The sequence below is a fragment of the Heterodontus francisci genome, chromosome 17, assembly GCF_036365525.1.
Source record: "Heterodontus francisci isolate sHetFra1 chromosome 17, sHetFra1.hap1, whole genome shotgun sequence".
NCBI lineage: Eukaryota > Metazoa > Chordata > Chondrichthyes > Heterodontiformes > Heterodontidae > Heterodontus > Heterodontus francisci.
In genome coordinates, this window is record NC_090387.1 from 46,747,006 (window position 1) to 46,765,288 (window position 18,283).

General features: G+C 40.6%; 1 protein-coding gene and 1 long non-coding RNA gene across 6 annotated transcripts in view; one reads left to right on the top strand and one right to left on the bottom strand.

The window, feature by feature from the left end:
* Positions 1-1,814: 1,814 nt before the first annotated feature.
* c17h16orf87 (chromosome 17 C16orf87 homolog) lies at positions 1,815-14,673 on the bottom strand. 2 transcript variants are annotated; one of them, XM_068049373.1, is made up of 5 exons: positions 14,439-14,673; positions 13,139-13,238; positions 5,061-5,243; positions 3,775-3,885; positions 2,470-2,558 (listed from the first exon to the last, which is right to left on the bottom strand). In XM_068049373.1, the coding sequence occupies exons 1-4, from the start codon at positions 14,505-14,507 to the stop codon at positions 3,809-3,811; spliced, it is 429 nt and encodes a 142-aa protein (XP_067905474.1). In that variant the 5' UTR covers positions 14,508-14,673; the 3' UTR covers positions 2,470-2,558; positions 3,775-3,808. The 2 variants fall into 2 exon arrangements, with proteins under 2 accessions (XP_067905473.1, XP_067905474.1); XM_068049372.1 differs by lacking the exon at positions 3,775-3,885 and having other exon boundaries at positions 1,815-2,558.
* LOC137378899 (uncharacterized) overlaps positions 13,159-18,283 on the top strand; it is a 32,071-nt gene continuing 26,946 nt past the window's right edge. For 2 of the 4 annotated variants that reach the window (XR_010976704.1, XR_010976705.1), the window contains exon 1: positions 13,162-13,328. This is a non-coding gene — a long non-coding RNA (uncharacterized lncRNA). Of the gene's footprint in view, positions 13,329-18,283 lie in introns of all 4 variants that reach the window. The other 2 variants (XR_010976706.1, XR_010976707.1) reach the window with 2 other exon arrangements.

Below are 18,283 nucleotides of genomic sequence, written 5' to 3' on the forward strand. Positions count from 1 at the left end.
AAGCTGGGGTTGTTCTCCTTAGAGCAAAGGAGATCAAGGGGAAACTTGATAGAGGTGTACAAGATTATGATAGGCTTAGGTAAGTTAGATAAGGAAAAACTGATGGTACAAGGACTAGGGGACACAGATTTGAAGTTTTGGGCATGAGATTCAGGGGGAAGAACTATTTTAAGTGGTGAGTGGTAATGACCTGGAACTTGCTGCCCACAAGGGTGGTGGAAGCAGAAACAATAAATGATTTCAAAAGGAAGTTGAATGGGCCCTTGAAGGAAATTAACTTGCAGGGCTACGGAATCGAGCGGAGAGTGGGACTGACTGGATTGCTCTGCAGAGAGCCGGCATGGAATCAATGGGCCAAATGGTCTCCTTCTATGCCGCAAATTACTCCATGACTCTATTATGCAAATATGAACCTATGCAAAGAGCAGCATTTGACTCAGTTATGACAACAATTGAATCTGTTGCTGACGCAAAGAACTGAGGTTCAGATTTAAATTGCCCAGATCTCATGCTGCCAGGGTCGGAGGGTGGGGGCGAGGAGTGGCACTCATCCTGCTTCCTGCCTGAATTTTTTTTTTTAATTCATTCATGGGATGTGGGTGTTGCTGCCCATCCCGAATTGCCCTTGAACTGAGTGGCCATTTCAGAGGGCATTTAAGAGTCAATCATACTGTTGTGGGTCTGGAGTCACATGTAAGCCAGACAAGGTAAGGATGGCACATTTCCTTCCCTAAAGGACATTAGTGAACCAGATAGGTTTTTACAACAATCAACAATGGTTTCATGGCCACCATTAGACTAGCTTTTGTCAATTCCAGATTTTTATTAATTGAATTCAAATTTCACCATCTGCTGAGGTGGGATTCAAACCCATGTCCCCCGAGCAGTAGCCTGGGCCTCTGGGTACTAGTCCAGTGACACTACCACAATGCCACCATCTCTCCTACTCCAGACTAAAATCAGGGCCTCTGACTCAGAGGCAACAGTCCTACCACTGAGCCAGGACTGACACTAAATAGATGCAAAAGAGTTGATGAAACTCATCTGTGGCAAGATTGGGATTTTAGGGCCAAATAACCGTATCATATTCCATGCTTTTATGTTCTCAATTTGAGATGTTAAAAATCAACAGTTATAGCCAGTCACAACCATTCAGGAACAACAGGAGACCAAATCTGGGTCGCCCTAATCTCAAAAGTCCTCCAGTACAGAGATCTAATGCTCTCCTCCTGCTAAAATTATAGGTTTGAGAGTCACAAAAATCAGCTTTGAAATGTAACTTGATCAAAGTTTACAGTAATTTCTCTATGTAGATTTCAGGTAAAACAGAAATAAATTAATGTACCCTGAACTATAAATATAAAATACAGGCTAGATAAATACAATATTTATACAATTTATGAAGCATGTGACACCATCTCTTGTACCCCATATGGAAGCATCCTATTGCAACCAATATTAAACCCTCACAGTTCCACCATGCACCTACTTATATCCCCTGCAATAATCTCCTACCTAAGATATAAAATGATAGGATAAGCACTGAAAGTAACACATCTCCATGAAGGAGGCTGAACATATGGTTCACAAGTTAAGATTCCTATTTAATTATCCCACGCACTTATTCATAAATGTATCTATTACATTGGAAAGTTAATTATATGAAAATGTCTCAAAAAATTGTCAGACCATATGGAAAACATTCTGGGGCTGAATTAATTTATGCTAAAAAGATGTCAAATTATATTAATTAAAATTAATCATTCTAAATATACCATTTACACTGAAAATTGGAACTGGAACAAATAAGGTACTTGAAACTTAACACTTTTTTATTGCAGTATTTTATGATCATTAGTTGCAGTGTTTAGACTAATTACACAGACTAGAATAGAGAATACCTGTATGGACTCAATGTCATAAATAAGGTAAAATAATGAAAAAGAAACCTGCATCTGGATCAGGAATTAATCATTTCTAGGTCTTTCCAAATACACATTTTAGGACTTTCCAAATACACTACAGAACAGTTTTTGTTCCCTTCCTGGCTTAACCTGTTCATTTGCTGAACTTGATTGGAGAAGCAAGTGTCTCACACACTTCCACCCGTTTCTTGATCAATGCATTACTCCTCTTTGTTCAATGTAGCATAATTATTTGTTTACAAACAAAATATCTGAGATTGGAATTTAAAGAAGGAATTGTCTTCCACTTTGGTGCACAAATTTAAGCCACCGCTTGTCCACGTCCATGGCCTCAAAGAGTTTTGCTGTTAGAAACGGTCATCTGGCGATTCAGCAGAGTAAAGGAGTCTGACTGCACGATTCAGGCATTCACAATAATGCTGGAAAATGTCACAGTATGAGGTCCGTATTGGTGAAACTACTGTGCAAGAGTTGAGTCCTGAGTTGTGGTTTTATTTCACTTCAGCGTGCTTTGTCAAAGAATTAATTTTTGATTGATTATTTTTCTGTTTATTTCTGCCAATGCCACTGAAAATACAAAGGCCCTTTCATCTGAAAGACTGGCATATACATCGACTTCCTTTTCTTGTCTTTCTGTAAAATAAGTAAATACAGTAAATAATGATCAAATCCAAAGGAATGTAGTTTCTCCAACGATCTAAATCTTACATATCAACTTCATCATCTAACCCCACCCTTCTAAAAAGAAATAATACAGAATCACATTATTAATAACCAGACTGCCAGAGCTCCAAGCACTTCCATCAACTATGTGGGGAAGAAAAGGCGGCCAATCCTGAATTCAATCAGTGTGGGAAACTTCCTAAATAACTGCTCTCTTTCTTTTCCATCTGTAACTGAAGAAAAGTTCTCTGGTTTTATTAAAAGGAAATAAAAAGCAAAAACAACCAGGACTAGTATGTGGTTAGGATTATGCATTCTCTTGGCACTGCTCAAGGGAAAACAATACTTATGCAGCATTACACAACTCCAGGGATTTACACATTCATTAATACTGGTGGAATTCTGGGCCTCAAGTTTTGTTTGACTATGATGTTTTCTTTACACTTTAGCTACAAAGCTACCTCAATCTACTCAAATATCTGCATAAAAGGAGGACTAATATTTGGCAACATAGGAGCTAGATGTTTTCCATTCTAATTGCATCTTCATAAATGTTACTGGTCAGCTAAAATCCTGAACCGCCTTAGAATTTAATGTAAAAAAACAATTTTTAGACAGAAAACATGCAATGCCATTTTATGAATAAATGCCAAAAAACTGCAAATGCTACTTTACTATTTCTTAACCTCTTCACTTAAGATTTGCTTGATATTTTTGGGTCAGCCTGCATGGCCAAAAAGAAATGGCTCGCTGTTAAGTTTATGCAAAGAAACCAGAGTGCCTCATCAGGGATTCAGACAGAATAGGGAGTAAGCTTATTAAAAAAAGTTTATATCTCAGATATAAATATATATACACATACACACTATATATGCAGGTCCCTTTGGGGACTTGTATTAATGCTAGTTTATTCAGTATACAGTATTTAATCGTTTGGAAAAACAATAGGTGATGTCGACAGCAGAGTGCTGGAGGTATTGATGGCATGTACCTATTCTTCATCACCTATGAGAGAATGCCCAAAAATCCACTTTATTACATGGCTTCTCAACAATATCCCTATGGATGTTCTGTCAGTTACTGCTTGGCCCAGAGGTATGTATTCAAATTGTTTCATAGTAATGAGAAGTGTATATCTTTTGCTGCAAGTCTGTTTTGTAATTTAAAAAGAACGATACAGACATACACCTGTAATATTCCACACAACGGATCAGTGGGCGTCACCAAGCAGAGACCAAATGCTTCTCCACAGAGATAGAGAGGAGAAAGGTGAATGGCTGCAGAGTCGTCATGGGCCCTTTCACAAAAGGAAAAGTGTTGTCACAAAGTTTGGATTTTTACAAACCCACTTATTAGTGGAAAAAGAAAGCCAAATGTAATTAATACACATGCATTTCTATAAATACTATTTGGGAAAAATGGAAAACTAGATGAAGGACATAAAAAGTGTTTTCAAAATTTACAAATCACTTTTTCTTCATTTTTGTTGGAAATGAAAAACATTTTAAAAGTTAACACTGAAATATATCACAGTCATTGTCACAAGAAACTTGTATATTCAGCAATGGCAGTTGAAAAAGTTAGTTATTAATACAATGGTTTCCATGCAAATCAGTTGGACTGCCAGAACATTCTAAGCAGTTTTCACTGATACGAGTTCAACTCAATATTTATTTTGGCAAAAACACACCAGGCAGTCTTGGATTAGTAGCAGCAAATTCTGAGAAACAGAACAAAACTAGATTTTGCCAATCTTCCCAAATTTGTAACTATTATATTCAGTTCTCACCACTGCACATTAATTAATGTTGAACTCCCTCAATTAGCAAAGGCAGAAACTTACTGACCAACAGTCCTAGATTTAATTTCCAGTTAGCTCATTATTACCTGGTTAACAAAATTTGTGCTACAATTGGCCTCAAAACCCCCGCGACAAAAAATAATCAGCCTAAGGTTGTCGCTCTTGATTACTATCCAGTAACTCCTGCTGGCAAGTACATCTTTGTGGATGTTTGAAGATAGATCAGCTCAGCTCCGATGTCTCTCGTCCTCTGTTCAATTTAACAGCTGACACTCACGTTCTAGGCCCATTCATGAATAAGAAAGATAGTGGGATGCAATTACTTCACATAGATATATATCCCAACACAAGTTAACCGCTTCAGGAAGAGAGAAAGGCTGAACAAAAACAAATAGGTAACAAATAAACTATTCACAAAGTGATCCCCTTTACCCCCACTGCTCTTCAAGATGTTGGCTTATGATTCCAAGAGCAGCAGTAGCCATCTAGTACCTACTGATTCCTCACAAGAGACTGGCAGAACCTAGTTAGATTATTTTTCCCCTCTCTAGCCAAAGCCAATTGTAGCAGGTCCACCATGATACAGCTGATGTACCAACAGCAAAGGACTGAGCCAGGTCTGCAAAGCTCAATCCCCCCCTCCCCAATCCCAGAATCACAACTATTTTCACCTTTCTCATCATCGTGTTTCTTGCTAGGGGTGGTCTTGGGTCGCCCTCGTCGCCGCCGAATCTGCTCAGAATGACTGTCTGATCTGGAACGTTTCCTGTTTTCCAAGTCTTTGGTTAGAGGAGAATTTGCTTTCTCTCGCCGTGCCCTTTCTGTTCTCCTTCTCTTTGCTGCTGACTTGTTATCTATCACAAAATAAAGGTTCGTTAAATCCTATCAGATCTGTTCTTTAGCAAATAGTCTAATATTTACTTTCCATTAAAATGGGGCATGTTAAGGTGACATTCAGTGACAGATATTAGCTCCAAATCCTTTCTAAAATCAAAGCAGCTCAGCTAGGGTCAGTCTTGCGTTCAAGTGCCATCTCTGCCCATTGCATGTAAATGCAACCATAGTGGCAGCATTAAATATTTGAAGCCAGCTGCTAACACAACAAACTCCCTTTAGGATTTCAGAATTTGGGTTCAAATTTCAAAAGCTAGATTAGAATCTCACTCATCATAATCTTGTTAAAACAGGACTATAAAAGGAAGTAAGGAAACAGAAAAAGATACGATTATTTGAACCCCTCAAATTTTTGGACCATTCCTAAATAAGCCAAATTTTAAATGATTGATTAATGCTGTCCTGCCCTTTTGGAAGGCATATTTACTAGAGTGGTTTTACTACAGTAATTTACAAGTACATATATAATAAATGTATCTTAAAAATTACAGCTATGCACATTTCCTGCCACCTTTTCCATTATAAATGTAAACAAAGGCATTTATATTGGATACTGCCTATTTAAACTTGTCACACTGTAAATACCACCTCTCCTTAATGGGGAGAACAAACACCAGCAGGAGATTGTAATTACAACATGTCAAGTCACTAGACATTCACCACAATAAAATGTGGACAGAAAATTTATGATGGAAATTTAAAAATAAGGACTGAATGTATAATTTTAAAATATGACTGAATGATGTCTGCACACCCTGGTCCAGTTATCTTGTTCTCTAACCTCACTTAACTTGAAGACAACACTTAAATCTTGTCTTATGTGCCATACCTTGGGATTCAACTCCAACACTAAAATAATTTTAACTTTCCAGGAATGTACCGGTGCTCAGATCACACTTCAGCAAGGTTAACCTAGGTATGCAACTGAACGATTGTGCATGATATACAAAAAGGCCAAAATAGCCACCCTAAGTAGCTTAGAAGAACCACAAAATATAAGGAACTGCAGAGATCCCAATAAGAAAGGATTCCAGGTGAAGCACAACTGCCCAAGAGTTGTGTCCTAGGTTTCTACACACCAAACTACACATAATGAAACTAATTCTCATGACCAAGTGATAATGTTTCCTTGCTGCTAGTAATACGGAAATAGGATAGGTATATTTCTATCTTCAGCTGAAAGAATTTGAGAAAGGATGGCGATAATATTGAAGAATGGGACTCAAAAGAAAAGGAGCAACCAAGATCATTTTGAGGAATGTCATGCAGGCTCCCACCTGCCAAGAATGAAGCATATTAATTTTGTCATATGAACACTGATTTTAAACTTGCTGGGAAGAGAAGGCCTGTTGCAAGGGCTGCCAGACACATAGCTGAAAAACATTTGCATACTAACAGAGAGTGTTTATGGAGACAAAAGCACCATTCCCTGACACATTCAACCCACAATGGATTTTGATCACCAGACATTGAAGTCGTAAGGAACAGCATTCCAGAGACTGCTAAGGTGATACAATCCACAAAAGCCAGGACTGGTTAGACCAGCTGGTCACATGACTAACTGGCTGGTCCAGGGTTTTTTTGAACTAGTCACAGAGTTTATGAACGCAGAAAGACTGTTTGCTCGTGGAGTGAGAAGACCTCTCCTGTCTGCTCCCATCTCTTTCTCACAAACCTCTGGACCCACTGAGGACACATGAACTTCAAGAGTGAAAAGTCTCCTACATCGAACAAGGTTTAAGAGGAATACTGGGCCCCAGCAAAAAGCCTACCTACAATCAAGGACTTTACAGTGAGCTCAAAGAACAGTAACCAAAACCATCTTCAGATATTGCCCCAAAATTTTCCACTTTATTTCTTCTCTTTTCTGTCTCTATCTGCATGTGTGTATCGCGTATGCATGCAAGCCTGGGCGCGTCGCGTATCTGTAGGTGTTAACCAAATTAGAGTTTAAGTTTAATAAAGTTCAACCTTTTTTCTTTAAACCTAAGAAAACCTGTTTGGCTAGTTTCTTTGCCTTATAATTGGAAGCTAGTGAACAAAGATCCACTAAAGGAGAGCTTTAAAAAAATGGTGTGTTTAAAATTAAACCCCGTTACGGTAAGACCAGGTGAAGGCTGCGAGGGAACCCTAGACCCCTTTCTCACCTGGTCGTAACATGAAGACTGTCTGCATGACAGCCCAGATACCACCACACAAGCAACAATGTTTAAACCAGAGGCAGGGCCATACATCTATCCTTCCAGTTCACCATTAGTAATTAATCCCATTGAATTCAATGCACTGGACCTTTCTGGCATACATCCATAATCTTGAACAATTAATAGACAGTAATGACTTTTGTAGGTAGATCATGCATTAAACAATTGGAAAAGTGATGGGCGGCACAGTGGCGCAGTGGTTAGCACCGCAGCCTCACAGCTCCAGCGACCCGGGTTCAGTTCTGGGTACTGCTTGTGTGGAGTTTGCAAGTTCTCCCTGTGTCTGCGTGGGTTACCGCCAGGTGCTCCGGTTTCCTCCCACAGCCAAAGACTTGCAGGTTGATAGGTAAATTGGCCATTGTAAATTGCCCCTAGTGGAGGTAGGTAGTAGGAGAATGTTGGGGATGTGGTAGAGAATATGGGGTTAATGTAGGATTAGTATAAATGGGTGGTTGTTGGTCGGCACAGACTCGGTGGGCCGAAGGGCCTGTTTCAGTGCTGTATCTCTAAAAAAAAAAAGTAGGTACAATTTTCTGGACGTTACCTAGAGAAGACCACTAATCACCCGGTAAACACTAGTGCCTTATTCTATTAAATCATGTGACCATCCAGGTTATTTGTCAAAGTTCACCTGATGACTTCCAATAAAAATGGAATTCCTGGATGCCATCTACGAAAACATGAGCATCAGAGCAAAGCAAATCACATTAAATTTACAGTCTACTCATCCAAGTAATTAAATTTATAAAATGATCAGCTCTTAGTTTATACTTTGTGCCTTTCTGTCCAAACGGACATCAGTTACGTAGTTTATGGCAACCTCAGCAATTCTGTAGCTGAAATCACCATTTATGCCTTTGTCACCTGCAGACTCATTAATCCAAAGCTCTCCAGACTGGCCTCCCATTCTTCTTCATACAATAATAAAAGTCCAGATGTAATGGTGAGTGTATGTATCCTAAATCTTAGCAACACCATTCAAGCATGGTGATGAAACAGGGACACTTCCAAACATGCAGCAAAGGATGGAAGGAGGAAATAATGGTGAATAATTGAATTCAGTTCATTCTTTTCCACTTACAGTATTGAGGTATGGTAGTATAGTGGTTATGATACTGAACTGGTAGCCAAGAGACCATCAATGCAAATCCTACCATGGCAAATTTGTGGGCTATCACTAGATAAAATGTACACGCTACACTAAAAAGATGGATGTTGAGACAATAGAGAGGAGACAGCACAGGTTCACTGGGATAAAGCCCGGTATGAGAAAATACAAATACGAAGAAAGTAAAGCTTTTTTTTGTTAAAATAGGACAATTTGGTCTGAAGAGATAGGAAAAGCTTTTTCCAGTGATCGAATTGTGTGTGGAATCAGAGGAGATAGGGGAAGCGTTAAATTAATATTTTTCATCAGTATCTACAGTAGAGAAAGAAAATGTTGTCAAGGAGAATACGGAGATTCAGACTACTAGGCTAGATGGGATTGAGGTTCACAAGGAGGAGGTGTTAGCAATTTTGGAAAGTGTGAAAATAGATAAGTCCCCTGGGCCAGATGGGATTTATCCTAGGATTCTCTGGGAAGCCAGGGAGGAGATTGCAGAGCCTTTGTCCTTGATTTTTATGTCGTCATTGTCGACAGGAATAGTGCCGGAAGACTGGAGGATAGCAAATGTTGTCCCCTTGTTCAAGAAGGGGAGTAGAGACAGCCCTGGTACTTATAGACCTGTGAGCCTTACTTCGGTTGTGGGTAAAATGTTGGAAAAGGTTATAAGAGATAGGATTTATAATCATCTTGAAAAGAATAAGTTCATTAGCGACAGTCAGCACGGTTTTGTGAAGGGTAGGTCGTGCCTCACAAACCTTATTGAGTTTTTTGAGAAGGTGACCAAACAGGTGGATGAGGGTAAAGCAGTGGATGTGGTCTATATGGATTTCAGTGAGGCGTTTGATAAGGTTCCCCACGGTAGGCTATTGCAGAAAATACGGAAGTATGGGGTTCAAGGTGATTTAGAGCTTTGGATCAGAAATTGGCTAGCTGAAAGAAGACAGAGGGTGGTGGTTGATGGCAAATATTCATCCTGGAGTTTAGTTACTAGTGGTGTACCGCAAGGATCTGTTTTGGGGCCACTGCTGTTTGTCATTTTTATAAATGACCTGGATGAGGGTGTAGAAGGATGGGTTAGTAAATTTGCAGATGACACGAAGGTCGGTGGAGTTGTGGATAGTGCCGAAGGATGTTGTAGGGTACAGAGGGACATAGATAGGCTGCAGAGCTGGGCTGAGAGATGGCAAATGGAGTTTAATGCGGAAAAGTGTGAGGTGATTCACTTTGGAAGGAGTAACAGGAATGCAGAGTACTGGGCTAATGGGAAGATTCTTGGTAGTGTAGATGAGCAGAGAGATCTTGGTGTCCAGGTACATAAATCCCTGAAAGTTGCTACCCAGGTTAATAGGGCTGTTAAGAAGGCATATGGTGTGTTAGCTTTTATTAGTAGGGGGATCGAGTTTCGGAGCCACGAGGTCATGCTGCAGCTGTACAAAACTCTGGTGAGGCCGCACCTGGAGTATTGCGTGCAGTTCTGGTCACCGCATTATAGGAAGGATGTGGAAGCTTTGGAAAGGGTGCAGAGGAGATTTACTAGGATGTTGCCTGGTATGGAGGGAAGGTCTTACGAGGAAAGGCTGAGGGTCTTGAGGTTGTTTTTGCTGGAGAGAAGGAGGAGGAGAGGTGACTTAATAGAGACATATAAGATAATCAGAGGGTCAGATAGGGTGGATAGTGAGAGTCTTTTTCCTCGGATGGTGATGGCAAACACGAGGGGACATAGCTTTAAGTTGAGGGGTGATAGATATAGGACAGATGTCAGAGGTAGTTTCTTTACTCAGAGAGTAGTAGGGGCGTAGAACGCCCTGCCTGCAACAGTAGTAGACTCGCCAACTTTAAGGGCATTTAAGTGGTCATTGGATAGACATATGGATGAAAATGGAATAGTGTAGGTCAGATGGTTTCACAGGTCGGCGCAACATCGAGGGCCGAAGGGCCTGTACTGCGCTGTAATGTTCTAATTCTAATTCTAATAGATGCAAGATTAAAAGGTGAGAAATTTAAGACCAAGTGCAGGAGAAACTTTTTCTTTCATAGAGGGTTGTGAAATGTGCAATGAACTGCCAGTCTTAGTAACTGAGGAGCAAACTATGTCAATATTTAAGAGTAGTCCATAGGTGGGTGAAGTAAAGGAGAGTTAAAGGAATATGGGAACAGAGTGGGCACACTGGTTTAGGATTAGTGCGTGCATGGAAGATCATCAGGGGCTGGTTGGGCCAACTGGCATGTTTCAGTGTTATAATCTCTCTGTAATTTTATGCTTTTTTCAGTCCTTAATGAAGCCTTTATTTGTTTTTTTTAACCTTGCTACACTGATTTAAGGAAAGCAGTGCTGTACAGACCTTCCACTACCATCCTCCCCCATTTACTTTTCCACCTGGTGCTATGTACAGCTGGAGATGGGTCTCCACTACTACCAGAACAAGGCGAATTATAATGTTTACATTCTGACCTATAGCTGATCTGTCCTGTACGCCACCTGCCTTACTTTCCATTCACAACCAGAGCAGAAGATAAGGAGAACCAATATGTGGCCTAACAGATGAGGGAATGGATGAATGAGTAAGAGAGACAGACTGCTCATTGAATACAAGATGCTGCACTTTGTTATGGAGATGCAAAACATTATTTTTCAAAAGGGGAAGAAAAGCTACTTTATGGTGGTGCGCATGTGACCTGGAACTGAAACTTCGCAGCGCTTCACAGTTTGCAAAGTTCCATGATCAGACAACAAAAACTCGAGTGAGCGAGACTTAAAACAATTCGAATTTCTGGCTTTAAAGAATAGGCCACTGGAAACACTTGCACCTTAGCAAAAGAACAATACATACCACATTACATGACATTATTTCAATACAGGTCATCACCCAATTTATAAGCAACATTATGGAGAATCCATTATCAATTTTTTAAAATGAGTCAGTGTGCAAACAGCATGTATTATACTGCAAACATACAGATACAATAAAATCTTAAAGGGAGAGAATAAGCTAGCTACACTAACCTGAAACTGACTAGCACTTTATAACTTATAAACATTCCTTAACAAAATAACTTGTATTTATATAGCATTTTTAACATAAACAACATCCCAGAACATTTCATCAAGTGTAATCAGACAAAAACAGACACTGACTCAAAGAAGGAGATATTAGATGGGGTGACTTAAAAACTCTAAACACAGGTAGGTTTGAAGGAGAGTCTTAAAGAATGATTTAGGGAGGACATTCCAGAGTGTAGAACCAATGTGGCTAAAGACATGGACTCCAATGGTGGGGCAAAAAGGGAGTGAGGATGCACTAGAGGCGAGAGTTGGAGGAATGCAGAATTCCCAAAAGATTGTAGGGCTGAAGACCTTTACAGAGATAGTGAGGGGTGGCTCAAGGAAAGAGAATGATATATGAGGATGAGAATTTTAAATTGAGAGAGTTTGGGGTCCAGGAGCAATTAGATCAGTGAGCACAGGATTGATGACTGCATGATAGGATATGGACAGCAAAGTTTTTTTATTTTCTGCAGTTTATGGAGGATGGAACATGGAGATATTGGAAGATGGAATAGCTGAGTCTGGAGGTGATAAAGGCATGGATGAGGGTTTCAACAGCAAATGCACTAGGCCAGGGCAGAGGTCAGAAATAGGGCTCTGTGTGACAGACAGAATATGTGGTCATAAATTTAGCTCAGGGTCAAATAGCATAGCAAGGTTGCAAACAATCTGAGGTAGTCGCTGAAGAGAGGGATGGAATATGTGGCAGATATTGTGGTGGAAGCCAAAGCCAATGGTTTTGATCTTTCTGATGCTTGACTGGAGGAAACTGTATTTGATTCAGGACTGGATATTGAACAAGCAGTCTGAAAACAGAGGCAATAAAACAGTTGAAAGAGGTCAGAGATAGATAGATAGAGATAGGTGCTGTCAAGGTATATGTGCAAGCTGACCCATTGTGTTTGAATGATGTTGCCATGGGGCAACAGGTAGAGGGGGCAACAATCAAAGTGAGAAACCAAGCTTGTGCTTACTTAACAATCACGCTTTGTTACCTGAAATTTCCTTTAGCAGCACAATATGTTCATTACTCCACTACTTTGAAACAGATCATAACACAATTAGCGATGAGCAACATCCACTACAGAAGATCCACTAGTAATATAATAGCTAGTGGTGCAAAACAATCATATAATGCTGGGAACTTCTGAATTGCACTTCTAACTCACAGCTGGAAACTGATAAATATGGTCCAATTTGCAAAGTTCCCTAATCAAACAATAATTAAACCAAATGTCTATTCAGTTCACAACTAGACTCAAGGGCCTTAAAGAAATACAACTGTGCCTTACCAGCAGAAAGACACATTGCGCTTTGATCAACCCACTGCGAAAGTTCTCTGTCCCCTTGGCTTTCAAAAGCCAAAATAACAGAGGAACTAAACCAGATGCCAATTTGTAAACTAAGGATGGATGATACATTTGTATTGCTTACTCATTCCTTTACTTCCCCACCCCACAGTTATTCTGCTCAGCAGTCTGACAGGTTTTAATCATTTACCTAAATTAGGTGGCGGTGATTTCTCAGACTGTTTAGCATTCAGTAGTCTTCTACTTATAAAAATGAATCCACAAGGGCATGATTTACAGGCAACAGGAATCTGAAAAATCAAACAGTTGAAATTAGATGGCGTTTTACTGCAGTCCATCGCAGCAAACATTTTAATCACAAAGGATATGATTACGTTCACGTAAGTGGTCGTTTTTCTATATTTTATTGCATCCACGCAAACCGATAAACCACTCAACAATTATGATTTTTTTTTAAATATCCAACTCACTAAAAAGGATTACGTAGCACCGATTCATTAAAAAAAATATTGGCAATTTCTAATGTTAAAGATTATGTGCTAGGCAAGGCAGTTTGCCAAGAATGCAGTCTTTTGCATTTTCCTTTTGATGACAGACTGACATTTCTTACGCAAATGTTTCTAAGAACTGGCGTCCGTCCTGCATGAAACAATTACTGTAAAACGCCTACATAATCAAACTACATTAATAACACCGAGCTAATAAGCTGAAATCCCCGGGCAACTGATTTTGAATACAAACGGCTGCACAATTTGAACTCAACGTTCAATAGATAAATGTATTTTGAAAGTCTAGGCGCAAACCCATGAATGTCTCCGTTGTGATTACGCCTTTGGCAACTCGTCAGCACTTCAGCAGTATTCATGTTTGTGAGAAACTGCCTGCACTGCATATGCCACATGACAACAAAGATCAAATTCTACGTTCAAAGAAGTCTGAAAATGTCCAGTTGCCCCCATTCAAAGTTTATTTATGGCTATGCGAATAGGAGATTAAGAGTACGGCTATTTATCAACGTGGAACTAATATGTAATTTTGCAAATCTGGTATTCGGCTGACGCCGAAGCATTTTAATCACTTTCAGATGAAAGACATTTGCTCAAGGCTGTATTTCAGTCACTTCCAGCCCAAATACCATCCTTTTATTGTCTTACATTTCCAAATAGAATACGTGACCATATCGTAGCAAAGACGGGAGGGGGGGGGGGGAGCTGGGGGAGCTAATATTATGCAATATTCCCCATGCCTAAAGATTGCTGAAAGGTTCTACAGTAATCCAATGGGTAAATTAAAAGATTTTTTTTGAAGTGTCAGTAACGAGGTCACACAAGAAAACGAAAAAAACAGGCCAACATTTCTGAATGATGCTTCAAAAAGACAACCTCATTAATACACCCTATCAAATCGCACAAAGAAAGGCTCGATCCTCACCGATAATCGCGCACTGAATGTGAAATATATACAAATGTTTCCAGTCTGAGATATCCCACCTGTTGGTCACATTCCGGACATGCTTTCGTTGCCATTTTTGTAACTTTCTTCGCCTTATTTGCAGCCATTTTCCTGCTTTGATTACGGGCTCTGATTCACAAGGGCTGTCCGTGATTAAAAGTTCGAATGGAACTTCATTACAACTCCAGAGTAACAATGTATCCGGCTGCCATCGCCCGCGAGCCCAGCAGCGACCTGCGCGCGCCACCCACCACGGGCGGGAGCACGTAGCACCGCCCACGACCGCGAGCGCGGAGCACCGCGCGTGCGCGCTCCACGCCGCGCATATATTTGCAAACACACTGTACCCGGAAACATCTTGTAGCTTTGTCTGTTTTATTCAGGACAATTGCCTTCCCTCGTTTTCTGTTGAAGGCGCTGGATTTCTGCTCAGATACTGACACCTTATCCCACTGACTAATCCTCATGGTGTGATTTCAGAATAAGCAAAGAAAACTGCACTTGCGAGAAATACATGAAACTGAAACAGAAAATAGAAATTTGTGGTATTTGTGGAGAGAACAAGTTCAGGATTCAGGTTTGGATCCTTCATCAGACCTGCAAGATATTACAGATGGACATAATTTGAAAAGGAACAAGAAAAAATGGGAGGGAGAAAATAAATAAAAGCACACACACACGCAAGAATATAGGCGTCAAGCGCGGATAATAGCAGAGTGCTGGTCATGCAAAACGGGTGGAGAGAGAAACTGAGTTAATGCATCAGGTCACAGTTTTCCAGCATTTTCTATTTTTATTAATAATGTTTCAGGTCAATGACTCTTCATCAGAACTGGAAGGTGTTAGATGTGAACAGCTTTTAAGTAAGTGCAAAGCCAAGAGTTCAAAGAACAAAAAGGAAAGATCTATAATAAAAACAAAACTGCTAGAAATACTCAGCAGGTCTTCCACAGATGCTGCAGACTTGCTATTTCCAGCATTTCTGTTTTATTTCAGATTTCCAGCTTCTGTGATATTTTACTTTTGTATTGAGGAAAGATCTCTTTTAGGGTGGAGGGCAGGAGCAATTAAATGACAAAAGAGATGATGTATAAGGCAAAGGAGGTGATAATGAGACGTGTAAAAAACAAAAGATGGTTGCGATGAAGAATGGTTATAGCAGAGGAGGAAGAGGGAAACATGGAAAATCTGCCAAAGGGAAAGCTCCCAGGGGACAGGAATGTGGCAGAAGAAAAGCAGGTAGACCCCAGGACTCCAGACCACCACGCCAGTATACTAAGTTGAAAGAAGTATAAGTAAATAGCTGTTTCACTCGGAAGGGGTGAGATGAAAGGCCAGGTGTTGTATCTCATTGTATTGGAAGGTACTGGGGCAACATTGATAATGGTCACTGGCCAGGTGCTCATGATGGTAAAACTCTGCAAAATACAATTGCTAGATATTCATTTGTAACTTCAAACCAGTGATGAATTGTTTTATCAACACCTTCTTGCTAGGCTTCATCTGATGTGGACAAGAAAAATAAGCATTTTATCCCAATATTAACAATGTTGGCATTTATGTAGCTGCGCTATTAGAACATAGAACATAGAACAGTACAGCACAGTACAGGCCCTTCAGCCCACGATGTTGTGCCGAACCTTTAACCTACTCTAATATCAAACTAACTACCTACCCTTCATTCTACTATCATCCATGTACCTATCCAAGAGTCGCTTAAATGTCCCTAATGTATCTGCTTCTACTACCACCGCTGGCAGCGCATTCCACGCACCCACCACTCTCTGTGTAAAGAACCTACCTCTGACATCTCCCCAATACCTTCCTCCAATCACCTTAAAATTATGCCCCCTGGTGATAGCCCTTTCCACCCTGGGAAAAAGTCTCTGGCTATCCACTCTATCTATGCCTCTCATCATCATGTACCCCTCTATCAAGTCACCTCTCATCCTTCTTCACTCCAATGAGAAAAGCCCTAGCTCCCTCAATCTTTCTTCGTAAGACATGCCCTCCAGTCCAGGCAGCATCCTGGTAAATCTCCTCTGCACCCTCTCTAAAGCTTCCACATCCTTCCTATAATGAGGCGACCAGAACTGAACACAATATTCCAAGTGTGGTCGAACCAGGGCCTTATAGAGCTGCAGCATAACCTCGCGGCTCTTAAACTCAATCCCCCTGTTAATGAAAGCCAACACACCATACGCCTTCTTACCAACCCTATCAACTTGGGTGGCAACTTTGAGCGATCTATGGACATGGACCCCAAGATATTCTTACAATATTCAGCAATTTTTAACCACGTGACATTTGTATTCAAAAATGAACATTTATTTTCAATATTATCCCTTGATTCATTGGCTGGATGCCTGCAATACAGTTTGGTGGTAAAAAAAATCTTTGTGTAAGGTTTGAGAACCATGCATTAAGAGTTATGACATCTGATATTGGTAAGCAGCAACACAGTGTTGCAATTAATTGCCATTGTCTTTTTTATCCCAGTTCATTAAACTTACCAAAAATGTAGATGGCCCTTTAAGAATATGTGTTGTTTGCATTCAGTGCATGCAGTTTTTCAGTATCTTTGAAACAGTATGAGCTTTGCATTCTTCAGAGATAGTTACATATATTTGCTTTTGTTTTGCTGTAACCCTTCTCAAGTTCATGCATGTACTGTAGTAATAACAAAAGACGTCTGTTTGAACATATGGAAAGCAGGTCATTCATTCAGGTTATTAATAAGATACCTGTAACATGCTGGTATTATTAGTGCCCGATGTTGCTATAGTGGTGATGACAGAAAATGTAATTCATGTCTGCATCATTGATGATTGTATTGGTACCGCTTCCCGCTCTCACCTCAAACTGGAAAATTTCATCAACTTTGCTTCCAATTTCCATTCTTCTCTCACCTTCACATGGTCCATCTCTGACAGTTCCCTTCCCTTCCTCAACTTCTCTGTCTCTATCTCCGGGGATAGGCTGTCCACTAGTATTTATTATAAGCCTACTGACTCCCACGGCTACTTTGACTACACTTCTTCACACCCTGCCCACTGTAAGAACTCCATTCCATTCCTCCAGTTTCTCTGTATCTGAAGCATCTGGTCTGATGATGCAACCATCTGCAACAATGCCTCTGATATGTTTTCCTTTTTCCTTAACCGAAGATTCCCCTGCACTGTGGTTGACAAGGCCCTCGACCATGTCTGACCCATTTCCCGCACTTCTGTCCTCACCCCTTCCCCTTCCTCCCAGAACTGCGACAGGGTTCCCCTTGTCCTCACGTTTCTCCCCACCAGCCTCCACATCCAAAGGATCATACTCCGCCATTTCCGCCACTTCCAACATGATGCCACCACCAAACACATCTTCCCCTCCCCTCCCCTGTCAGCATTCCGAAGGGACTGTTCCCTCCGCGACACCCTGGTTCACTCCTCCATTATCCCTGACACCTTGTTCCTTTCCCACGGCACCTTCCCATGCAATCACAGGAGGTCTACAACCTGCCCTTTTACCTCCTCTCTCCTCAACGTTCAACATCCATGGCCCCAAACACTCCTTCCAGGTGCAGCAGCGATTTACTTGTACTTCTTTCAATTTAGTATACTGTATTCACTGCTCACAATGTGGTCTCCTCTATACTGGGGAGACCAAGCGCAGATTGGGTGATTGCTTTGCAGAACACCTCTGCTCGGTCAGTAAACATAATACCGAACTTTCGGTTGCTTGCCATTTTAATTCACCACCTTGTCCTCATGCCCACGTTCCTGTCCTTGGCCTGCTGCAGTGTTCCCATGAGCATCAACACAAGCTCAAGGAACAGCACCACGCCTTCTGATTAGGCACTCTAAAGCCTTCTGGACTCAATATTGAGTTCAATAAT

Coding starts and splice junctions, on each gene's coding strand:
- c17h16orf87 (XM_068049372.1), bottom strand. CDS start 14,507: ATGGCTGCAAATAAGGCGAAGAAAGTTACAAAAATGGCAACGAAAGCA. Junction 13,239..14,438: donor GTCCGGAATGTGACCAACAG/GTGGGATATCTC, acceptor TTGATTTTTCAG/ATTCCTGTTGCCTGTAAATC. Junction 2,559..5,060: donor GAAACACGATGATGAGAAAG/GTGAAAATAGTT, acceptor CTTATTTTACAG/AAAGACAAGAAAAGGAAGTC.